The following is a 24,988-nucleotide window of genomic DNA, read 5'->3' on the forward strand; positions in this document are numbered from 1 at the left end:
TAGTACCGGGTTTTTGCTCTCTCCATCCTCTCTCTCTCTCTCTCTCTCTCTCTAGCCATTGTCAAGCTTCTCCAACACCAAGCCTCTGCTGATTCACCCTCACCCATCCCCAAATCCCTTTACCAATCACCAATCTCATAAACCCAACAACCGATCACTCATCTCATAAACCCAACACCAAGCCTCTGCCGATTCAGCCTCACCCATCCCCAAATCCCTTTATCGATTCACTCATCCCATAAACCCAACATGCTAGAGAAGCTAAACGGTATAAGCAAATAATATTTTGGATTCATGGGCATCAGCGTGAGATTGGATTCGTGGGCATTGGAGGTGAGATCAGATTCGTGGGGTTTGGGTTGCCGCTTTTATGATTTGTGAGGTGAGATCGGATTGTCAGTTTTGTGATTTGTGGCTTGTTGGGTTTTGGTATGGTGGGTAGGTCTCAGGTGGTGTGGCCGTGGGTTTCATGGGTTGTAGATGGGTCTCAGGTGAGGTTTCGAGGGTTGTAGATGGGTGTGGCCGTGGGTTTTAGGTGGGTCTCAGGTGAGGTTTCGTGGGTTGCAGATGGGTATGGCTATGGGTCTTAGGTGCATTTGGAATGGGTCAAAGAAGGTTCACGGTGGTTGAGGTTTTGTGGGGGTTTTTTTGCCACCGGTGGTGGTGGCTGGCTGGCAGTGGCTAGTTGTAGGTTGCTGGGGTTGGTGGCAAAGACTCTTCTTTGTCGGGTTTGGTTGCAAGTTGCTGGGGTTAATTGCTACCCACTGGATGTGGTTTTTTTTTTTTTTTTGGTTGGTGGTTTTGATTTCTAGGATATGGTTTTTGGTGGTTCTGATTGGCAAGATGTTGGAAAGAAATAATAAAGAAAGATTAAAAAAATAATATTTTAATAAAATGGTAAAATAATAGAGTTTTAGGATATTGAGTATATTGTAAAATGGTATTGTATAATTGATAAAGTAATTTTTTGGAATTGTAAAATAGGATAGGATGAAATTTTCAGTTGTGGATGCTCTTATAGGGGTATTTCTTACAACCAGATTTTATATGGGATCACATGACAGATGTTTCATTTCTTTTTGGGTGACAATTATAACGCCTTTGGCAATAGCTACACTGTGACTTAAGGTAAAGGGGGCCATAACCTTCTATTTTAGAGAAATGATCCCAAATCTTAGAAAGCTCTTTACCACCATTAATAGTAGCTTGTTGAATTTTTATTTGTGTTTGAAGGGGCGCAGCATCTGATGGTGAAATGGAAGAATGTGTGTTTGGTTGATTAGCCTCAGTACATGGACTAGAAGTAGGCCTAGTAGGAGGGGTAGAAGAAGAAGCACGAGCAGTCATAATCTAATTGCATCAATATAAATAACAATCACATATACATAGTAATTAAGGAAGCAACAACAAATAAATTAAGCAAGCAACCTTAACTAAAACACACAGTCATGCACTAATTTTAATAACATATTAATAAACAAAAACAATACGCGCAGCTTACCCCGTGCTCAAATCACAATAACAAGATAATCAACTAAAACCATAATAGCATTATATAATAAACTAAAATCACAACAGTATAATCAATCAGTAGGATGATCAACAAATAAATTTACAATCTTTGAACCCTAGAATCAAAATCAAACAGCAAATTACATGAGTGAACCTTAAAAAAAAAAAAAAAACTAAAAGCAAAATCAAACACAAACATGAAAGTTCGACACAACGTGGTGAACTGAAAACAAAATAAAAAATAACCCTTAAAACAAAATCAAATAGCATAGAAAAAAAATCAAACATTAGAGAACTCAAAAAAAAAATATAAATAATATGAGAAAATAACCATGAACTCTTTAAACCTTTGAGATTTAGTCCTTTACTAGGCTGAAGTTGAATCTTTTAAATAACCCCTGAAATTACAAGAAAATAACCCAAAAAAAAAAAAAAATTGAATCAACAAAAAACATTTAGTAACCTTATAATAAAACCAAAAAAATTAGGGGCTAGGGTTACCAAAAACATAACTACATAGTGGCAGAGCCACGGTGGAGAATAGAGATGAGAAGGAGACTAAGGGTGAGTTTGGTTGGGCTTTTTAAAAAAGTGCATAATGAAAAAGTTGAGTTTTGAAAAAGTGCATAATGAAAAAGTGATTTTTCAAAAAGCTGAGTGTTTGGTAAAAGCTGTTAAAAAGTGCATTTTGAAAAAGCTGAGTGTTTGGCTAAAACTATAAAAGTTGCAGTTTGAGGGACAAATTACCAAAAAGGACAATGTATATATAAGGGAGTTTATTTCATACTTATAATTCAACTACTTCATATACTTACTAAATAATAATAATAATAATAAATTTATATTATTGGTATTATTTTAATAATGTTTGGGCAATTATTCTTTTTTAGTGGCATAATTATTTGTTATTACCATTAATGACTTCTTATTAATATTAATTAAATCTAAACAATTTTCATCATCATGAAGCACAAAGTGAAAATGTAAAAAGATGATAAAATATACACCAATAATCCAAGTTTAAATTGTGCTATATAAAAATGTAAAAAGATATAAAATACATACCAATAATCCAAATATAAATTGTACTACATGATATTATACAAAAAAAAAAAATACAACTACTAATTATTACCCCCCCAAATAGAATTTGCAATGGAATCACGAAGAACCACCATTGCAGGATCTGTTAAAGTTCCTGAGTTTTGCTCATAACTGCTACATGCTTCACTATTACGTTCTCTTCTAGAAATTGAATCTTCATTGGCATTGTTGAACTCCTTATCATCCCTATCATTTAGTCTAACAAAATTATGAAGAGTCATAGTAGCAGATACAATAAGTATTTGGATATGGAATGGAAAAGATGGCATGTTTCTAATAATTCTCCATTTATTTTTCCACACACCAAAAGTGCGCTCAATCACACATCGAAGAGATGAGTGAGCATGATTAAATTTTTCATGTCTAGTTCTAGGGCCTCCACCTCTCCTTCGAAAGTCCTGAAGATGGTATGATATCCCTTTGTATGGTGCCAAATAGCCTTGCATCATTGGGTATCCAGAATCAACTACATAATATTTCCCTAAACAAAGAAATTCAATTGTATTAAACACACACACAATATGTCATTATAATGAACAATTGATTAACCAATTACAAACCTGGTGGTGGGTGCGGAAAGTTGTTACTTTGTGTACGAATAGTATCAAGAAAAATGTGGGTGTCGTGTGCTGCACCTTCCCATCCAGGCAAAACAAATGTGAATAACATATCAAAGTCACATGCAGCCATCACATTTTGGGTTGGATATCCCTTTCTTCCAAAGTATGGAATGGACTTCTCAGTAGGTACAATCGCTATCACATGTGTGCCATCAATCGCACCGATGCAATCCTAATAAAAACATTAATAGTTTTCAGTTCCACATGCATTGTATTATCTTATAGACAATAACACTTATTCAAATATACAATAGTACACATACTTTGAAATGTGGCCAATAAATTGGATGGTCTTGTATTTTGGTTGGAACTTCACTAAAAGTTGGATCCGAAGGCTTTACATATGCTTCTGCAAAGCGAGCACCTAACAGAGTGATCATCTTCTCAAAATGTCTACTTATGGTTTCACCCGAATGCTGAAATAATTCTTGAACCATTCGGTTACATGTTCCATGACCAAGTATCAGTAAACAGATTGCCACTAACTCTTCTAACCTTATATTCCTTGAATGTTGAAGTCCAAAGTCACGTTGTAAAACTTGACACAAATTATGAAACACCTCCTTTCTCATTCTAAACATATTGTAACACAAAGTCTCATTACCTTCCATACAGCGTCTCAGCCAATCCCACCCCGTTTGTTCAGAATCATGACAAGGAGTCTTACTAATGTACTTATTGAAATATGTCACAACTGCTTCACAGGTAACTGTCACAAGCTGGTAAAACTCCTCGTTAGAATTGTCATTACTATCATCACTGTCAGAATCACTATCACTGTCATCATCACTGTCACTACTTTCATCATCATCATCATCATCATCATCACCATCATTGTTATCACCATCATTATTATTGTCAACATTGTTATAATCACTACCATCATGATCATCACAATAATTTCTGTAATCCCCATCCATTAATAGTTCCATAAAATGGCCACTCTCATGAGTACCATTATAATCATCCATATTGGTTTCAGCTACACAACAAAATAACAAATATTCAATCAAGACAATTCACAACATACCAAGACAATTCACAACATCAAGTACATAACACTGTAATGAAATTTCAAATATGTTTGCATTACACATATATTAGTCCAAAGCTAATACTAAATATCACATAACTTAGTTTAAAGTTAATACAACATAGCAAATACAACATAGTTCATACAACATAGCTAACTTAGTTTAAAGCTAATACAACATAGTTAATACCACATCAGGTTAGTCACTTCTGCTGCCTATAAATTATTGCTTGTAGCCACTTCAGCTGTGACTCTGGGTCCTTAAAAGTTAGGAACATCTCCCTACGTGACTTTTTTAGAAAGAGAATGGAAGCTTCAACCACAAACGCAAAATCCACTCCAGGAAGTGCTTTCACAATCGCCATTACATTATCAATTGAACTTGGTGACTCTCGAGAAGTACCTTCAGACCTATTCTGACATACAGTTATTAACTCACTAATACGATTGTCCAACATTGCAGCTCCTCCTATCTTCTTCTTTTTCTTCTGTGAGGGTATTGATTCACTAGCTCGCTTTTGTCCTGAACTACGTGATTGACTAGTATTTCCTTGCTGCAAACTACCAATGTCTAAACTTATGTCACATTGGTTATCCTTAAATTCGGAGCTACCATCTGAATCACCAGCACCCTCTTTTGGCATTGTTGGAGGTAATGTACCTGAAGAAGGGGTCCATGCAGCTACCCCAGTTGCTGCAACATCCCTAAACATTATCTCAAGTTGTTCTAGATTCTGTGGACCTTTCTCTCGGAATTTTTTAGCTTTGGGTAATTCCTACAAAATGTAATTGTAATTTCACTCATATAAGAATAATATAAAAAAAAAAAAAAACTATCTCCAACTAACTACATATTAATAAAATACTCAACTCACCTTCAACTTCAGGTCCCACCAACAATCAGGAGCGGCAATCGTTCCCTTCACTGCATCCCAACCTAAACCTGTGTCAAGATTCCTCAATTTTTCCCACACTCTTCAATCACCTTTTAATACATCCCACCTACTTTTTAATTGGTCCTTATCATAGTTTTGACCGGTCTCTTCACTAAATTTGGTCACCAAATTGAACCAACCTTCGGGTCTAAAGGCAGCACCTTTTGTTCTATTCCCGGCTTGAATTTGTTCCACACAAAGGTTACAAAAAGTAGTTGTCCACGATGGATTAATATCCCAATCTGCTCTAGCCTTTTTTACCTCGGGGTTGGAAGTGGAATTTTTTCCCATCTATAAAGTTAACCAACCATAAGAAATGCAAAAAATAGAAGATTGAAAAAAATACAAAAAACACACAATCAATAACATAAAAAATAAGTTTACACATAAATGAGTGAAAATAATTAAATATGTGTCAATTTCCTCAAGTAACTAGTTCATATTTTTTATTATGCAGTGCATTCCTAGAGTATATATGAAGTATATTATGCATGACCCATCGAAGAATGATGAGTAGCTGCCGGGTGCAAGAAGAAGAATGATGAGCTGCTACGGGCATGCCCCAAAGAATCGATGCAGCCGGCCGGGCATGCCCCATCGCAGCGAGATGCCCCAAGAAGAAGCTGATGCCGCTGCCGCCGATGGGGCATGCCCAAGAAGCAGCAGCCGATGATAGCCTGCTCGGGCACGCCCCAGCAGCAGCAGCTGATGTTGCTGCTGCTGATGGGTCATGCCCAGCAGCAGCAGCAGCTGATTGGTCTTAGCTAAAGATAGTAACTTCATTTCCCTCAAGCTATTTGGTCTTTTTTTTCTTCTATTTGTTAAGGTGTGCAAACTATTGGACAAAATGCATTGTGTTTAGCATTTAACAGACACATGCAGAGTTTCATAAACATTAAAAAAAAAAATCAATAAATCATAATATGGTTTCAAACAAAGTTAGATCAAATACACCCAATCAACAAACAAATTTCAAAACCCAATCAACTAAAGAACCAAATGGGTCATCATTAAATCTCCAAATCCTCAAAAACTCAAAAAGGTACAAAGCTGTTAGATCAAATACACCCTGTTTCAGATCTTAAAAAAAAAAAAAAAAATTCGAATCACTGTTGGTACCTGGTGGATTTTGGTAGCAGATCAGTCTTGGTTGGTGCCTTTTTGATCAAATGCGTACCTTCAAGATTCCTGTCTCAGATCAGAAAAAAAAATTAAAACAAAAAAATTACACTTCAGAGAAAATGAAGAAAGCAGAAGAGGAAGAAGAAGAAGAGGACGAAGAAGAAGAGGAAGAAGAAGAAGAGGACGAAGAAGAAGAGGAAGAAGAAAGCAGAAGAGGAAGAAGAAGAAGCTTACCACAGGGAGATCGGTAGCAGCACGAAGAAGGCAGAGCAGAGAAGAATCCAAAGGAATTATTACACAGCAATTTCAGCGAAGCAGGAAATGAGATGAGAGGGTGATTCTGTAATTTTAGGTCTCAGCTCAACGGATAGCTTCCAACGTTGATGCGCGTTTTCGTTATGGACCTTCAGACCACCATTTCTGATTTCAGCGTTTTTGCCTTTGCCTTAAAACGCAACTTTTATTTAAAATTTGCGTTTAGGCTTCACCAAACGCCCAGCCACTGCCAGCTTTTCCTAAAAGCTACGTTTTGGGTCCTAAAAGCTCAACCAAACGGACACTAACTAACTTAGGGATTAGGAATTCCGTGAGACCTTAAGAGGAAAATCTTTCTTTGTGAGAGAGTGAGACTGAGAATGAGAATTAGAGATAAGTCTTGAGAGTGTGAAACTAAGAGCTTGTGTTCTTAAAGAGTAGAAGGTTAGGTCATAGGTGGAACTGAGAGTCTAAGATAGAGAATTTGAGAGAGAAAAACTACTGTTTGTTCTACTGGATTAGGGTATGGAAAAAAATTATGTGGCTGAGAGCAAAAGATTAGAGAAAAATGGTTAGGTGGGAGCCTAAGAATCTGAGATTGAGAGGGAAACACTACTATTTGTTTGACGGGATTAGGGCTTGGAAGAAAAATTATTTGACTGAGAGTAAAAGAGAAGAGAAATATGGTTAGGTGGAAGAATGAGATTTTGAGATTGAGAGGGAAACACTAGACTTTGTTCAGCGGGATTAGGGTTTGGAAGAAAATGAAGGCAGTTGATCAATGACATAAGGTTTACAAAAATACTAGAAATATTTTAAAATTTACAACATGAGAATTATAAAGATATATTACCAATTGCAAATATTCATTCAAAAATGCTTGTTGAAATTTACCTATCATATTCAATGTCACATCAAATTATAAAAATTATGGAGACCATCACACACCCTTGGTGCAGTGATCACTCCATAAGTATAAGTTCTTGTGATGTGTGGGGGGCAATGACCAAGATTTAAATCTCTAGAAGCGGGTTTCGTACACATATACACTTATATTAGGTTAAAGTAGAATTTTTTATCTTGTATAAAAATAATTAAATAAATAAAAGTTATGTAGTAAAATTTATAGTATTTTTAACATTTTCTTATTTGAATTACTTGTGATTAGTAACACGTCTAATTGTAAAACCTATTTATCTAAATTTGTCTCTTCTCTATCTCTAGCATTACTTAATTCTATTTAAATTTGTCTTATCTCTATCTCTAACATTACTTAATTCTTTAAACCTTGTGAAAAAAGATGTAAACTAAAATATTTTAATATTTCCAAAAAAATATTTATATAAAAAAAATAAAAAATAAAAAAATAATTTGCCTCCAAATTTGGTGCCTTCTCTAGTAAGAGGGCCCTAGGCAATGGCCTAATTGGCCTAAGCTTAGGGCCGACCCTGCCACCATGTCGAAAACCTTTGGCGAAGCCTTGAGGAGGGCAGATCGGTGCAATTAGACCGGTTTCAGTTGGTGCCTGTAGATAAACGGACAGGCCTACTCTAAGTATTTAATAGGAGTGGTTAACTCTGAGTGCTATGGGCCGAGCATGAAAGACAAGGCCTCTATTTTGGGCTTGGAGCCCATTAATCATTGAAAAAAAAAAACAAAAATGGGCCGGCCATTTATATCAGAAATTGGATATATGTATTTTTAATTGTAATTTTAAAGAACCAAATCCAAATATATTACTATTAAAATAAAGACAAAAGAGAACTGAAAACTGAGAAGCACTTTGATCGATCGCTAGGAAAAAGCAAAAATTCCTTCGGATTTTGAAATTCCAATTCCAATCCCTTTGCTCTCAGGAAAATGGATTCCTCTAACCTCACCACGCTTTCCGAAGAAGAAACCTCAGGCTCAGAAGATCAACATCAACAACAACAACCTGGCTCTGCCTTTGCCTCCATTCCAATTCGCCCTCCAACTCCGTGAGTTCCCCTAACTCTCCAATTCACTGTTTTCGTGTTTTTTTTTTTCTCTCTCTCTAAATTTGAATGGTTTTTGTTGTAGGAGTTCGTTACAGAAATACGCACCGTTGGATTGGTCCGCTTATTTTGATCGTGAGGATGACATTCGTATCAAAGATACAGAAAATGTTAGTCTCAGTCTCAGCAATTGGTGCACTTTTTATTCTAATACAAAAAGCTTTATTTTTTGGGCGTGTTTTTGTAATTTTAGGTATTTCATGTATATATGGCGGGAACAGAAGGCCCTGTGGTTTTTTGTTTACATGGAGGTGGCTATTCTGGGTATGTCATTGCTTTCATTTTAAATGTTAAAAGTTTGAGCTTTGATTGAATTAATTCATTTCTGAGTTGTGTAATGTGTGTGCTTTAGAATGATTGTTTGTTTTGCCATTCATAGGAAAAAAAAAAGTTTGAATATGTGTTTTTGTGGGATAAAAAAAATTGGGTTTTGATTTTTTGTGAAAAAAAATTTGATCTTGAGGATTTTATGAATTTATGTTTTTTTTTTTTTTTTTCTGCGTTCTTAAAGTGCATGTTGTTTAATACACTCACGCGCGCGTGTGTGCTTGTGTATATACAGTGGGTTTTGAATCTATGATCTTGTCGTCTACCTTACTGTTATAAGGGAAGGAGTTGTCATTTGAGTTGGAGATCATTGGCTATATGTAATGTTAGCTAAACTATGGCAATGTGATTTGATTACATTTCATGTTGTACTTTCGCCAGGCTTTCATTTGCGTTGGCAACGAGTATAATCAAGGAGAAAGCTCGGGTAGTGGCAATGGATATGAGAGGACATGGGAAGTCATCAGCAGAAAATGAACTCGACCTTTCTATTGAGGTGTAAATATAAACAGCAGAAAATGTATTCCGCTGGTCACGTAATTTAGGCCTTTTTTTGCCCCCTTTTAAATATATATATATATATATATATATATATATATATATATATATATATTTTTGTCATAGTCTACTCATGAAAATCGGTACTTTTCATATTTGCAGACTATGTGCGATGATGTTGTGGCTGTGGTGAAAGAAATGTATGGAGATTCACCCCCTGCAATTGTACTTGTTGGCCACAGGTTGAGCTCCTTCCATCTAATGTTCTTGTATTTTATAGTTCTCTTGGTTAGCAGAAATCCTTTTAGAAAGGAGAGGGGGTGGGGGGGATGTTTACATACATGGGTACATTGATGAAGTGACAATTTAGTTACAAGTCAAAAGTGTTCAATGCCTTTGGTCTGATTGCTTTTTCTTCAGTAAGATGTATTAGTATTTTCCTAATAGTATAAAGTTAAAATTTTAGTTTTGTATAAGCAATTAATCCATATAAAGTATATGGACACATACAAGAAAAGATAGGGAGAGGGTGTTATGTACAATTTCATGTAATAGTGATAGCTTGGTGATGTCATTTCATGTTCTTAGGAATAAAATGGAATCATGTTTTAGTGATAGTTTTGTGTAGAGGGTTAGTTCAGAGAAGGGGTAATTAGTCTTTTTAGAGAGGGGGAAAAAAGGGAAATTTTAAAATTTTCAGGGGTTGGGTAAGGAGGTGTTAAATAAATGTTTATTAAATACTAAAATATGGTGGAATGAAGAGTAATTGAACTATGTAAATTGGTAAAGAGATATTATTACAGGATGGATGTTTTGGTGTTGATAGAAGGTTTTCCAACAAGTTTTATTGAATAAAGCATAAGGGAGGGTTTGTAAGGTTTTGTTGGAGATAGGAGATTTATGGAACAATTCAATTGATGGGTTACAATTTTTATTTTTGGATCAGTAGTATTACAATCTTTATTGGTTGCTTGCAGAATATGAATTTGCATAATTTGCTTAGCTTTTATATGCTGTCATTTTAATAGTGAATGTAGACTTTTACATTTCTCTTAAGATTACCCTTCGGAGAGTGGAGAGTATTTGTGACGCTTATGTACTCTTATTTTGCTTTGTTTTCATTAACAAAACTTAAAAATCTTAGTTAATTCTTCTGTTTGATTACACTTTACTTCCTTTGCTACATTAACTAATTATTATCATTGATCTGACTAACTTAACCATTATACAGCATGGGAGGCTCAGTCGCCGTGCATGTTGCTGCAAAGAAATCATTGCCGAGCTTGGCTGGACTTATTGTTGTGGATGTTGTGGAGGTTGCTTTCTACAATATGACCTTGTCGCCGCTGCCTGTGATTATTTTCTTATCAGTGGCACATTGAAGCTATGTTGACAATCACAAAATTTTCAGGGAACAGCTATGGCTTCATTGATTCATATGCAGAAAATCTTATCAAGCCGGATGCAGCATTTTTCAAGCATTGAAAAAGCGGTACCTCTTGTCTAGTTTTTTATGTTACTTTTCTTGTCTTTTCTTTTTCTTTTTGGGTAAGTGAGTTTTGACCCCAAGGGAAGGGGAAATGGAAATTTAAACTGGTGATTTCCGCTTCATGATGCCTGGTCCGTAGCCAATTGTGGTACCCCTTGGGGTTAGTATTCTATGTTACTTGGTTTATGGTGGAGACTGTGTGTAGCTGTAGAAGTTTAATCCACAAGCCATAATTTTTTCTTTATGGGTTTATCCCTTGAAAGTCAAACAATAATTTTTGACATCTTTTTTAGCTGTGGTCTATACATTAGAAAATTTTGCACCTAAATTCATAGTCTGTTATGCACTTATATCTCAGACTGTACGAGCATGGTGCAAGAGAAATCATATCTTTGCTTGTTCATTGTTGCTTTGCTTGTCTTTGACAAATGACAGGTGGGGCAAAGCAGGCGAGAGGATATCTTAGCTTTGTAAATTAAATTTTACTTATTAATTTAAAAAAAAAAATCAAAAAATTGAATCTGGAGGATGAACAAATCAAGTCTTGAACTACTTTTTCTAGAAATTGTATGTAGAAATCTTAGATTGGTGATGCCCTAATCTGACGCCTCATGGGCCAACATTATTTTTCACACAATGTTGGAGTAGCAGTTTCTAAGTTGAAGTGATATTTTTTTGTGTTAGCCTATTTTCACTGCTGAAGTATGGCAGTCATAATGAATTGAAAGATTTGTTTGTAGATTGAATGGAGCATAAAAGGAGGCTCTTTGAGAAACGTGGATTCAGCCCGTGTATCCATCCCTGCTACATTGAAGTATGATGATTCAAAGAAATGGTAAATGCTTCTGTAATGTAACTATACATTTTATGTTGTGAATATTTTCAAGTATCCTGGATTCCACAATTTTATCCATTTACATGACCAGTTGGGCCTATCATGGTTTAGTCAGCGTAGACTGTGGTGCAGCACCTAACAGGCATTGTTCTAATTTTGTGCTGCAGTTATACTCACCGAGCTCGTCTTGTAGAGACAGAACAATATTGGAGGGGCTGGTATGATTATTATTAGTATTTTATAACATACCTAGTGATCATGCCTAATTCGGTGCTTGTGGTTATTAGATTTGATACCTAATTTTTCAGTGTGTATATGAGATGGATTGTCTCATTTTGCATTCTTGGATACTGTGGTTTAACTGTCCTAATGCTACATCCATGCATGTAACAATGGTAGCTTTTGTTACGTAAGGCATTTTCACATCAATTCAACTACTGAAATTATTTACATACAGGTATGAAGGCCTTTCAGAAAAATATCTGTCATGTACTGCCCCAAAGTTATTGCTGTTAGCTGGAACAGACAGACTGGACAGGTTCTTTCCGCTAAACTAGCCTTATATAAGCTATTGAAGTTTAACAAGATCATCAGTATTTTATCTCAGTTATTGTACCGTTTTAACAACTTTCTGGCTGGTCTCATAAAATTGAAATTGGTCTGGTTGATTTTCTAAGGAATTCTTTGTATTGTTTTGTGACAGAGCTCTCACAATTGGTCAAATGCAAGGCAAGTTTCAAATGGTGGTTGTTAGACATACTGGGCATGCAATACAGGTCCATATTAGTTATTTTTTCATGGTGCATTTCTTTTTGTTTTTCTCTCTTTTTTCTGAAAGTTGTTTAACTTTTATTTTGCACATTGTTGCAGGAAGATGTACCTGAAGAATTTGCTACTCTGGTACTGAATTTTATCTCTCGCAACCGTATAGGACCTCATGGAGTTGAGGTTGGTATCCATATTCTGTTCCTTAATATGATATCTAGGAAAGGGATTCTGGTATTCTGTAGGAATTAGTTTTTTTGTTTAATTTCCTCAAAACCTGAGTTGTGCATTCCACCTTAGAGATCATTGACTTTAAGGTTTCATGTGTAGAAGCACCAATGAGCCTACCTCCTCCACCTAAAAGTTCTTGGTGGAGGGTGAGGTTGTGGGTTCAAGAGTCATTGGGTGTGTGTGTAACTTGCCAATAATAATAATAAAAAGTTTCACGTGTAGAAGCAATGCTTGGTGTAATGCCATGGGGCTTGGCATGTCTATTTAAGGCTTCCAACTCCAAAGTTTTTGATTCTTGTGAGCCCCCACCCGGAGTGCCTCAGTGGAGAGTGCCTAGACTAACTGTAATCCCAAAAGTCTCTAGTTTGACTCTTAGCTAAGGCATTTCATGATATACCCCGATGCCTGCTCAGTGGAGGTGTGTAAGCATTCGGGGTTTTACTCCTCAGGGGTGTCCCACTGGCCCATACCTTGAGGGGTTGAAAAAAAAAGAGTTGTTGGTTCTTGTGAGACACTTGCCTTATTTGTTGAGGGGCTTACCTTAGGCCTATTGTTACACTCCTGATTGTCATCTATAATCTATTCCATGCCTTGCTAGGAAATGTTTCCAACTTCTCATTATGCGCTCTGTATTTTTCCATACAAGTCCTTTTTTTGGCGCAAACTTGGCAAGAAATTACATAATGTGCTGGTGCAGCATTGTGCATGATCTGAAGATAGTATTCTACAATTCTATTTTGTCATCTAGGTTGTCTTTGGAATTAGATGTCTAACCTGGCACAGGAAATTAGGACAATGAACAATAATCTGTCAGTTTTAACTTATTAGTTATTCTTCAGTTTAGCACTCAAATCTTCTTTTTAAATGTTTTGCAGATACCAGGTCTCCGCCGGCCATTCCAACCTCAACCTTGAATCTGATGTTGGAAAATCAAATGATGACAACCTCCTCCACGATGAGCAACCTTTTCCATGACTTCGGCCTTTTCTCAGTTATTGCCCCTTTTTCTTTGTGGGTGTTTGAGGGGTAGGGGGTGTTTTCTTGGGGTGGAGGTTGTTAATGGAGAGTCAGAAATAATGATAAGCATACAATGTTGGTTGTTTATTTTCTGAGATTTGCCAAAGCTTTAGTATATATTTCCAGTTGTTTTCTTTACTAGAGGTTCTAGCTTAATTTGCAATCATAGCCTACAGCAAATCATTTCACAAAGGTCTGCTAATACAAGCATTATAATCTCCTTAAAAACTGAGAGGATCAAAGATTCAAATGGTATGATATTACCTTAATCAAAGCATTTAGATTCTACTCAACTCTCAAGTAGCAACCCAGTAGTATCTCGTTTGTGTAAATTTGTAATAACCCTTTAGCGAGATTAGACTCTCTTTTAAAAGGGTCTTTATAACTAGTGAATTAAGGATACATACATACAAATATATATATATATATATAATTAGACTCTTTTAAAAGGGTCTTTATAACTAGTGAATTAAGGATGCATGCAAAAAAAATATATACATGTCGATTATTCGGTTACCATGTGTGTGTTTTGCATGGTTGTGTAGACTCATTTTATTTAAAAAACGATAAATTATATATAAAAATCCAGATTAGTTTGCAACTTTTTAATTAGATTATCTAAAGTTCTAAACTTATGAAATCATTTCAATTTCAAGTTTTTGTTTCCTCCTACCATCTTTGTTATCATGGACAGTAAGAAAGCATAGAAAAACCATTGATAAAATTTTGTCTAAGGTTATCCATAAATTAATTTGACAACCATTGATCTGAGAGCTCGAAGAGAGAAAATTTTGTCTAAACCCATCCAAATAGAGTTAAAAAAAATTCCCCAAGAACGAGTTTTGCTCGCTCCAACCATATGACCCACTTCGCAGAATATATACATATAAGGCAAAGTTTCATCATCTAGAACGTAGGGCCTTTTTGGAAAAAGGGCATGATACCAAGAAGCACCCAACCACATGTTCATTCTTATCATCACTTTCAGTTCCAACATTTTCAGTTCAAGGGAAATGACATCAGAAACTAAATCCTTAAGCCCAGACGAACATTATCAAGAATCAAAATAAAATTATCATTAGCCCAACAGTCTATCGGGAAATATTCATGAAAAGCTAACTGAAATGAATGTTACGTTTGCCAATTACAGCAACCTCTTCCTTCGGACGCAATGACTAGGCAAAGCTCAACAAACAAACGAGCATTGCAGACCTAAATAGTCTAATTTATTGGTAAAAAATTGTGCTTTTATCCGCACTGTGTGAATCTCCAACAACTGCAAAATGGAATTGGGGAACTAAAAAGTCTGGGAGTATTTAAGATGCAGTAGACTGCTTCAAATATGAAATGAGGTCAGCCCGATCCTGTGGCTTCTTCAGCCCGGGGAATACCATCTTAGTCCCAGGAATGTACTGCACAAACAAAACAAAAAACAAAAGAATTAGGCCATGTTTGTTTTATCAAAGTTACAACAAAACACTTCAATGCATATACTCGCACCAAAAGAATTTATCACACACAAATGCATATACTTGCACCAATGAAAAACCGCTCTCTAAAACATACAAGGCGGTATTCCCAAAGTAGATAAACTATCTTCAGTTTACTCTCTCTATTGCATACACACACATGCAAGGTGATCATTGCATTTTCTAACATTATGCCAGTGTCTTTTATATTGAGTTGATTCATACCTTTTTGGGGTTCAGCAAGTAATCATACAATGTCTTTTCCTCCCAATTCACAGCCATGTTCTTGTTAGCAGCTGAATAGGAGTACCCAGGAGTTGTACCAGACTGCCTTCCGAACAAGCCATTCAGATTGGGACCTGAAAATTTAGAACAGTTTTTATACACAACTCCAAAACTTTCGAGAGAGTAGTGATCACAAAAGCTTTCAAAAAGAAGTTAGCACAAAAAATTCTAAAGCATATTTACAAAACTTATTAATAAACTAACAAGTGCATCTGCATGAAGTTATATCCATAAGGCACCTTACTTTTCTCAGAGCAATCATCTAAAGAAAGAAAAAGCCAAAGATAGTTTGTTTGTTGTACAATTTAAATCATTGCCCAACCTAGTAATGAAATCCTTGAAATAGCAAAATATTGTGAATTTTAGCAAAACTTGAAATTGGACATGAAATTTCTCATTAAACAACAAATCAAACAACAACCAAGGCAAACTTCTTAATTAAAAATCCAAATAATTTCATAATTCATTTCTAGCTATAAATGTGGAAAACAGTCCATATCTTTTAAAATTGGCATCTAAAGCTGACCCGCCAACAAGTAAATTTTGCAGGTAAGAATCACTCAAAGTCTAAAGTTTTACACACCCATAAAGTGACATATCCTTAAGTTATAACATAAAATATGTATAACAACAAAACACAATGAGTTTAATCATTAATCTCATGTCCAAAGATTGATAAACATCCCGCATCAACAGGCGAAAGTAGCCACCTTTAAGCTACCAATTTTTGTTGGGTATTCATAATTTACACAATAAACCTTTCTCATGTTACAAAAAATCAATCTTACTTTTTTTTTTTTTCTTTTCAAAATTATATTTTTAAGACTACTTAATAATTCCCATATCACTAAACAGCCTTCAAAAATAAATTCCAGCTCAAAAAACTGTTTCTATTCAGAGAATAACATTACAGAAATTTTATAAATTTTTTTTTTCATCAACTTTCTAAGCAGCCAAACAGATCACTCGGATCAAAACCAGTCAGATCTAAGCAAATTTCATTTCAAGAACATCCTCATAATTAACAAAAAATAAAGTTCATTCAACCCAAACAGATCTCAACAGATCAAAAACCACACAACAAAAATCCAATATAAATGAGCTAAAGTCACAAACTTTGAATTTCAATTTATCACTCAGATCCAAACAAGCCACAACCAAATCGAATATATAAAATAAATAAATAAATAAAATCAGAAAAAAAAAAAAAGAAAGTGAATACCTTGCTTGTGACCAGCGCCTTTGTCAACGGTGTGGCACTGAGCGCACTTGGTTTTGAAGATCTTCTCTCCGACCTTTGGATCGCCAGGTGGAGCTTCAGAAAACGACGCCATTTCTCTCTCTCTCTCTCTCTCTCTTTTCGGTTCTTCTACTGGAAGCCGAGAAAGTTGAAGTGAAAAGGAACGGCTTTTAAGAGCAGGGCTTTAAAAGAGAGAGAAAAGAGAGAGAGTTGCTGAAATTTCTAGGAAGAGAAGAATATTCGAGAAGCGGTGGCTGAGAAAAAGAGCGTGGTGTGCCACAGGCCATGCGATTATTGCCTTTTTTTTTTTTTATACGTATCAAATTTGACAAGAAGTATTTCTAAGCCCTAGCTTTTTTGTCATACACGTGGCGTGGCGGGTTTATATTACTCCGGCTCGAGCAGTTTTGGCGTAATTGTTTTATGTGGCAAATTAATTGTTTAATATTATTATATAAACTAGTTAATTTTTTTTTTTATTTACTATAAATTTTGTAGGACAATTATGACAAAGTGTTCATTTACTAGTATTATTGGTAGAAAATTATATGCGTTTAGTAGTATTATTATTAGTCAAAATTTCTTTCAATTTTGTTACGCGTGACTTTTTTGAACGTGCCATTCCTTTTTTTTTTTTTTTTTTTTTGTTATTTTTTATAGTCTCGAGTCAATGAATAGTTTCTTTGTTTGGCTTCTAGCCTTTTTTTAGTGATTGATATTACCAAAAAATGGCTTCACCAATTCGGAGCTTTGCTAAACTCGTTGCACTCATGGCAATTAAATGTTCATAAAAAAAAAGAAAAGAAGATGGATAATGAATTGTTTTATATGATTGAATGAAAAATTTGGTGTGTTTTAGGCATTATAACAAAAAGATGTTTTAAGAATTTTAAAGTTAACATTTGGAATTTTCAGGAGTGCAATAAGAAAAAAAAAAAAAAAAACGTATTTTAATGTCCATTATAAAAAAAAAGTTAGAGTTTTTTTTTTTTTTCAATTAAAATTTTGCAAAATTTTCTTCTTACAATCATGTCTTTGTTTTTTGTTTTTTAACTTTTACAATAATGCTCAACAAGCACATGGTCACTTCTATTATAAAACAAACACGATCAATAAAATGATCGTATTAAGAAAAGAAAATATTTTATCAAGAATTTTATAGTATAAATTGCTAAATTATTGATTGTCTCAAAAACTTAAATTATTGAGATAGGGTAAATTTAATTATTTAATCACACAATTCTAACACAAATAACAAATAAAGACAAGTTCAAATAGTGGCGGCTTTATAAATTTTTTTTAGGGTGGTCAGTAACAAAATTTAATAAAGAGACAACTTGAATATATCAACATCACTAAAAAAACATGCAAATACATGAAATATTACAAATTTTTGTATCAACAAAGAGAATAAGAAAAAAATAGACTAATAAAAGATAATGTGCAAATTGAAAATACTAATATGAGAATAATAAAGTGACCACAATAATTTAATAATAAATCTTATGCAAAAAAATTGTTAGCCTATTATTGGTGGGTAAAACATGTCAATATCGAACCCGAATTAGAATTAGTAATAGCTTACCATATAAGATTTATTGTGAAAATATTGTGAATGTATCATTACTCTTATATTTATTGAATTTAAATTCTTATGAGTCTCAAGTAAAAATGTTCAACATTTTTATTAGGGGGTCAAAATAGATTAATTTAGTAAATAATGTGTTTTTTTAAATGTGTGTGTGTATATATATATATATATACACACATACACACACAATATTTTTCAAGTCAAGGTGGTCCCAGAACATATTAATTTAAAATAATTATTTATATAAGTAGAGTCACCAATGAGTTCAAATCTTTGCTCCTCTCCTCTAGTATAACTATCAAATGTTTTTTATTATTAGATTATAAGTTTATAACTATTAAATTATTTATAGTTTTTTTTACTGAATAAATACTTTATTTATAATAAGAAAAAAAAACATATAAAATTAAAAAATGGTCTGTTACCATCTCTATTTAAAGCCTTAACTAACAATAATGTCAAGTTAAAGATAGGAGCTGGTCCACTCCAATTTAAAAGAATAGCTCATTCAGCTAAAAGGTAGCCAATTTTGAAAAGTTTTGGACATACTTACCCAAAAAAAAACGATACATTATCAAAAAATTTGGCTAGAACAAAATATCCTCCAAGACTGCTTTAATTCTCTACCAAACCATAATCCATAATTTAAACTTTTCCAAAGAGCACCATGGCTTCACTTGCGCACACCATTTTATTGTGAAGAAGCCCATGAAATGTACTACAATTCCAACCCCATTTGTCCATACAGCCCATATAGAAAGTTCCACTAGCCCAACCGAAAAAAAAAAAAAAAATGTCAAAACTTTTCTCTCTCAGCTTGAACTCTCGCCGCTCAGCTAGCCTTTGTTCTGTGTGTGAGCTCAGTCAGTAATGTGTGCTCTGACTCTGAGACCGTAGAATCCACCATGGATATCCCAAGCCTTTACAAGAAGCTCAGGTACTTCTCAAACTCTTGCTCTGTTTACTCTCTCTTCTCTCACTCCCCACACCCATTTCTCTCTCCTAAAACCCTCGTCTCACCCAATTCCTCTTCAGAAATTTTCTTCATTTCCAATCATTTTCATTTTCACACAAAACCCACTTCCAGTTCTCTATATCCACTCATTTCCTCATCTGGGTCGTCCTTATTTTCCGCTATAACCTGCCCAATTCCTCAATCTTCACAAAATTTACAATTCTATAGTTGTAACAATAATGAGTATAGACATCAATTTTTGAATTTAGGTTTGGTTAAACCGTGTGTTAATAGATGCATTCGTTGGTTTTCGGTGTCTTCTAAGGATGTGTCATCAGGTTCAGCTGGGTTGAGTGAGATGAATTCTATTAAAAATGTTAAATTTGGAAAAATGGGTGTTGATGGGATTAGGCCAAAACCGACTCGAAAGCAAGTTTCGGAAATTATTGGCTTGGTTATGAGGGATGAAAATGATTTGGAGTCTAAGTTGGATTCTATGAATGTAAGTTTATCTATTGATTCAATTACTGAGGTTTTTTGGGTTTTGAATTTCGAAAGAGTGTCCGCATTGCGTTTCTTTAATTGGATTAGAGGTTCAAGGCCGGATCTTTACTGCAATTCCGATATTTGTAGTATGGTTATTGATAATTGTGGTTGGTTAGATGACCACAAGGCCATGCTTTGTATTCTGAATGAGTTAAGGAAAAGAAATATTTGTCTCAACAAGAAGGCATTTGGGTTCTTACCTGTTTTGGTTTCAAACAAGGATTCAATTATGCACTCCGTAAGAAGAGTGGTAGAGGTGTTGAAGGAAGTTGGGGGGTCATGTCTGAACTCTGGGATTTACTCATTGATTGAGATGTTAGTCTCTTTGGGTTCCTTTGAAATGGCAGAATTTGTGATGGAAATAACAGAGAGGAAGGCAGTTTATTACAATGTTTTGGTTAGGGAGAAGTGTCGAAGATGCGATTTTGAAGGAGCTAGAGAAGTGCTTGATGAGATGAGGCTAAGGGGTTGTTGTGATCGAATTGTCAATGGTTACAATTATTTACTTAGTAGTTTATGCAAGAATGATAAAACTGTTGAAGCTAGTCAGGTACTGGAAGAAATACAAGAAAGGGATTGGCTTCCTGATGCATTAACCTTTGAGATATTTATTTGTTACTCATTTAGACTTGGAAAGCCCGATCTTGCTTCCCAGTTTCTTGACAGGATGGTGTCAAATGGTGTTGAACCTCGTCATAGCACACATGCTGCTTTTATCAAGGGTTATTTCAGTTTACTGAAATATGAGGAAGCATATAATTATGTGGTTGATTCAAGTGATAAGCATAGGTTCTCAAGCAATCTAAATTACAGCTTGCTTGCAAGCCTTCATCAGAAGAAAGGAAATGTGGTCATTGCACGAAATATTCTTTTGGAAATGATTAAAAAGGGTCTCAGACCAAACTTTGCGGTGTATATGAGGGTTTTGCGTCATCTAAATAATGCAGGCAGGGAAGACTTGGCCAGAGACTTAAAGAGCAGCTTCTCTAGTTTGCGTTTACAGCCAAGTTCAGAAACTGGATGAGTTTTGTAAGCTAACACATTAGAGCATTTCCAGTGGATTTTATTTCTCACTTTAACTGAACAGTAATGATGTTCTTCTCCTCTAAGTTTGTTTCACAAGCTTCAATTTTTTTAATTGAGTTATATTGAGCTTGAGGTTTCATTTTTGGTGATAACTATATACTGTTCTTTTGAGTTAAATGATTTTATTTTCAGGACACCTACACAAACTGAAAAAAAGACAAATTATCAATATGTTTCTGCATAGATATTGTAGCGGCAAGTTCTACCTTCAGAACACTATGTTGTTCAACCATACTGTTAATTGACTTCTCAATTACTATTACAAGTGATTGATATTATGAGACCTGGAGCTTGCTCATTTATTGTTGCTATTTATTTCAAATTTGATGCCTTTTGTTAAAATTTTAATATCATTGATTCTACTACCAATCTTTAGAAACACCACAACTGAGTGAGATATTCTTAGTGATATTATTATGCCACACCTTCACGATCAACTAGAAAAGACAAGGGGCAGAACTTCATGATTAAATTAATGCAATTTGCTCACTGAATTTATCATTTTAAGAAGATGTTTACTTCTTATGTCATAAGATTATGAATTTTGCTGCATTTCTTTCAGAATTGGAGACATAAACAAGCTGCTAATAGTGTTCATGTCCTTGCACTTATGTATGTGTTTGTCTAATGGATTTCTCTTAGTTACTTGGACTCTGGGCTCCTGCTCATGGTGTATCCCTGAAATCCTGGGTGAGCATTATAAAACTAGTTCAATTGATGAAACTATCATCTGACTGTAAAAAGAAAAATATTCACAGGTATTTGTTATTAATTCTTGTCAAGGTTTCTGCATGACAGGGCAGCAACTATTGAGGAGAGCAAGGTAGGGTTCTGAGAGTAGGCTGAAGCATGAAACTCAGAATTTTTTTTTTTTTTGGGGGGGGGGGGGGGGGTACACAGTTTTTTTTAATACCACAATAGGAAAATAATTTAAACACTGGGCTCTAAGTGATTACAAAAAAGGCTGAGGCTTTGGCAGCCCAGCTGGAAACCACTGCCAGTATGCCATCGTTTATAATCCTACAGCCAAAAGAAAAACCCTAATTCCTCCATGTGTCCATGTCTTCCAGTAGAACTGAGCAGAAGCAAGGTGCTGTTCTCATCTTTTCTGGTGCAGCCAATTTGTGTTTGCATTGAGTCAGCACTGTCTTGTTTGGATTCCTCTGGTCCATGCTTAGTGAATGGCTTCTCTTGCAGCTATCTATCTTATATGCTGGTGGATTTGTACCCATTTGGTGTGGCATCCTTTGAACATTAAGCTTCCATCTCTATCTTTTGCCATATATGCTATTCCACCTCTATTGTTCCCATCAATTGGTAGAAGGATTTACCAGTCTGCTGGGATATCTCCTGCTGCGACATTTTTTGGTACTGGCCCTACTGGGACCTTCTGTTCTTGTACATTGGTTGCCAGGCTGCATGGAATTCAGCTTGACTTGTTTGTATAAGCCTGAATGTTTGTCCAGGCCTTTTGCATGGTGGAGTAGACACTAGACAGCATCGTCCAACTTAAATATACTAGACACCTTTTGTAACCAATGTAGTATGGAAAAGGGTATTGTTTCTCCGAACTAGTATTACATCTGTGAGAATCCAAATTTGAGTATAACAGAAGTGACAGTTTAAGAGGGGGAGAGGACAGACAGCATCATCCAACTTAAATATACTAGACACCTTTTGTAACCAATGTAGTATGGAAAAGGGTATTGTTTCTCAGAACTAGTATTACATCTGTGAGAATCCAAATTTGAGTATGACAGAAGTGAAAGTTTAAGAGGGGTAGAGGACAGACATTGAATTATCCTTATCTTATCATTGTCAAATAATTCTTGCCATCTGTGACTCATGAGTGTTGCCCAAAAGTTGAACCATATAATTCATGTGTTTCTTATGCAATGCTTTTTTTCCCCTTAAGATCATTATATTGCTTCAAAGGTAGCATTTCTAGCAATTTGGAGATCCTATGGCTAATGGACACCCTGGAATTAACCATCTTTCAAATTAAAAGTCACTTCCAGGTTTTAATATTCATTTTACAGCTATGGGTGTTTCTTGAGTATTAGTTCTCATTTGCCAAGGTTTTTGAATCAAAGTTCTTCCTTATACCAGAAATATCCTACTTCCATGTGTATTCTAGAATCCACAAATCTGCTATATGGTTTATAACTAAGTAATTTGTTATTAAACAAAACTGCAAAAGCCCTGCTACTAAAGAGTACTTGGTTGTTGTTTTGTGCTCAGTTCATATCCTTAACCTAATCAATTAGGCCAAGGGGAGAATGGTGATGGAGGCTAAGGGAATTGTTGAAGCATAAGCAATGGTAAAGTTGCATTAAACCTTGCCAATAAAGGTAATAATAGAAGTGTACTTAGGTATTCGTATGTTTTGAATATATAATGTGTAAAATTCCGTTGGTGCTTAGGCCTAGCAAGTTAGTCTATTTTCAATAACTAAATTCTAATGCTTTACACCAAGCTGCAACTTTGTACAAGTAAATTCCCTTTGTCAATCAATTTTTCACAATCGTTATTAAAGCAATGATTGACTCATTGCATTGTGAATTTGTAGATACAATCAAGTCCATCCCCCTTATAGAATGCTAAGTGTTGCTTGCTAGTCTCAGCTCTATGTTAATTTGTTAATTTGTCTGTATGTTTTGGGTTTACATAAAGTGCATAAGTTTAAATTGTTGCTGTTGAAGGATTTTTTAACATATATAGAATATAGTCATTTTTTAAATTTCCTGATACACAATTCTTGTGGGCAAGGTGGTGTATCTGGGGTTTACTCAACAGGATTGGGTACACGAAGTGGCCCGCCTTGAAGAGGTTCCTTGTCATAAAAAAAAGTCACTTTTTAAATTAGTTGAGCTATTTTGGATTCTGATTCATATGTTGTTTCTTTTTTTTTCCCCATCTTCTCTTCTAATATTCTGTATTGTTTTAGCTGTTTCATATATATCTGACAGGCACAAAAAGGCAGGCATTTTTTTAATTTATTTTTTATTTTTAAATTCTGGCTATCCTGCTCCCTCTAATGCTTAATTGCAATTTCCTGTGATATCTCCCATACTAAGTCGTGCTCTTTATCATTTCTCTTTAAGATAAATTCGTTAAAACCAGATTGTTTGAAATGCCTCAATAAGGATTTTTTCTTACAGGGAGAATGGGATCCTGATCATGAAACTCTGTTGGCATTGTCTACTGATGATGGAAGGTTGATAGTTTGGGATCTCAATGGGAATTTTACATTAGATATAGATGCTAAGAATGTGCTCACTTTTCTTTTGTTTCGTAAAACTTAATATTGGCACCCTAATTTCTCTTCACATTAATTTGTATATATCTTTATGCAAAATTTGGCTACCAAGAAGATTAAGGAAAATAGGAAAAGCATTGGAAATTTTTGATTTTTACAAATTGTAAGAATCTGCTCCTTATTTTTGGTAGAACTTTCTATTGAACATGCGATTGATGTGTGCATAAATCTCAGTTGTTCTTTATCATGGGAATTTAATTGAATCTCGTGTTTGGCTTATTGACGATTTAGACTTGCTTTTCTATGTTTGAATTATGATTAGTGAACATGGATTCATGCATTGGGAAGATTCACAAACAAGTTTTGCATTTCAATATAAGATTTTTCTTGCTATTTTTAATCTGTTCTTTCAACAATGAGATGGTTCATATTATACCAAGACATTGAAGTTATGGTCTTCTTGTCTTATAGATCAAATTACAACACTATGCTTAAGACTCTGATATATTTGTGAGAGTTCTGCGCACAAGGAATGCTTTACCTTCTTTAATTAATAACTAATGCCATTAGGATTAGAAATGAGTTGTCACAGAGAGCTGTGGAAGATGGTCTTCTGGAGCTTCTATTTTCTCACAGGTCAAAAGGCAAAGATATCAGATTTTTGTTTGAACAAGTATCAGCAATGGGTCATTAATATCCTTAGTCTCAGAGAGTTTTCTTTAATTGTAATTTCAGTTGGGTTAGGAGAGATTGTAATTCGGCAGCTCATGCTGCTGCA

At 34.9% G+C, this 24,988-nt stretch overlaps 4 protein-coding genes across 8 annotated transcripts; 2 read left to right on the forward strand and 2 right to left on the reverse strand.

The window, feature by feature from the left end:
* Positions 1 to 4,320: 4,320 nt before the first annotated feature.
* LOC142619460 (L10-interacting MYB domain-containing protein-like) lies at positions 4,321 to 5,495 on the reverse strand. The gene is made up of 3 exons (XM_075792558.1): positions 5,345 to 5,495; positions 5,145 to 5,242; positions 4,321 to 5,045 (listed from the first exon to the last, which is right to left on the reverse strand). Exons 1-3 carry the CDS (start codon positions 5,493 to 5,495, stop codon positions 4,473 to 4,475), a joined length of 822 nt encoding a protein of 273 aa, XP_075648673.1. The 3' UTR covers positions 4,321 to 4,472.
* Positions 5,496 to 8,308: 2,813 nt separating this feature from the next.
* On the forward strand, positions 8,309 to 13,917 carry LOC142618475 (uncharacterized). Its single transcript, XM_075791416.1, has 13 exons — positions 8,309 to 8,560; positions 8,643 to 8,727; positions 8,811 to 8,881; positions 9,326 to 9,440; positions 9,605 to 9,684; positions 10,674 to 10,758; positions 10,854 to 10,934; positions 11,672 to 11,766; positions 11,934 to 11,984; positions 12,224 to 12,304; positions 12,470 to 12,542; positions 12,637 to 12,714; positions 13,638 to 13,917. Exons 1-13 carry the CDS (start codon positions 8,442 to 8,444, stop codon positions 13,674 to 13,676), a joined length of 1,053 nt encoding a protein of 350 aa, XP_075647531.1. The 5' UTR covers positions 8,309 to 8,441; the 3' UTR covers positions 13,677 to 13,917.
* Positions 13,918 to 14,830: 913 nt separating this feature from the next.
* On the reverse strand, positions 14,831 to 17,058 carry LOC142621304 (cytochrome c-like). The gene is made up of 3 exons (XM_075794622.1): positions 16,756 to 17,058; positions 15,474 to 15,607; positions 14,831 to 15,191 (listed from the first exon to the last, which is right to left on the reverse strand). The coding sequence occupies exons 1-3, from the start codon at positions 16,865 to 16,867 to the stop codon at positions 15,096 to 15,098; spliced, it is 342 nt and encodes a 113-aa protein (XP_075650737.1). The 5' UTR covers positions 16,868 to 17,058; the 3' UTR covers positions 14,831 to 15,095.
* A 2,084-nt stretch (positions 17,059 to 19,142) lies between these two features.
* LOC142618717 (uncharacterized) lies at positions 19,143 to 24,438 on the forward strand. 5 transcript variants are annotated; one of them, XR_012841333.1, is made up of 3 exons: positions 19,143 to 20,951; positions 23,193 to 23,302; positions 24,113 to 24,438. XR_012841333.1 is itself a non-coding variant. In XM_075791707.1 (2 exons), the coding sequence occupies exon 1, from the start codon at positions 19,270 to 19,272 to the stop codon at positions 20,887 to 20,889; it is 1,620 nt and encodes a 539-aa protein (XP_075647822.1). In that variant the 5' UTR covers positions 19,143 to 19,269; the 3' UTR covers positions 20,890 to 20,894; positions 24,113 to 24,438. The 5 variants fall into 5 exon arrangements, 2 of the variants coding, with proteins under 2 accessions (XP_075647822.1, XP_075647823.1); XR_012841334.1 differs by having other exon boundaries at positions 19,143 to 20,894; XR_012841335.1 differs by having other exon boundaries at positions 19,143 to 19,301.
* Positions 24,439 to 24,988: the final 550 nt, after the last annotated feature.

Source organism: Castanea sativa, chromosome 12, assembly GCF_040712315.1.
Source record: "Castanea sativa cultivar Marrone di Chiusa Pesio chromosome 12, ASM4071231v1".
Classification (NCBI taxonomy): Eukaryota; Viridiplantae; Streptophyta; class Magnoliopsida; order Fagales; family Fagaceae; genus Castanea; species Castanea sativa.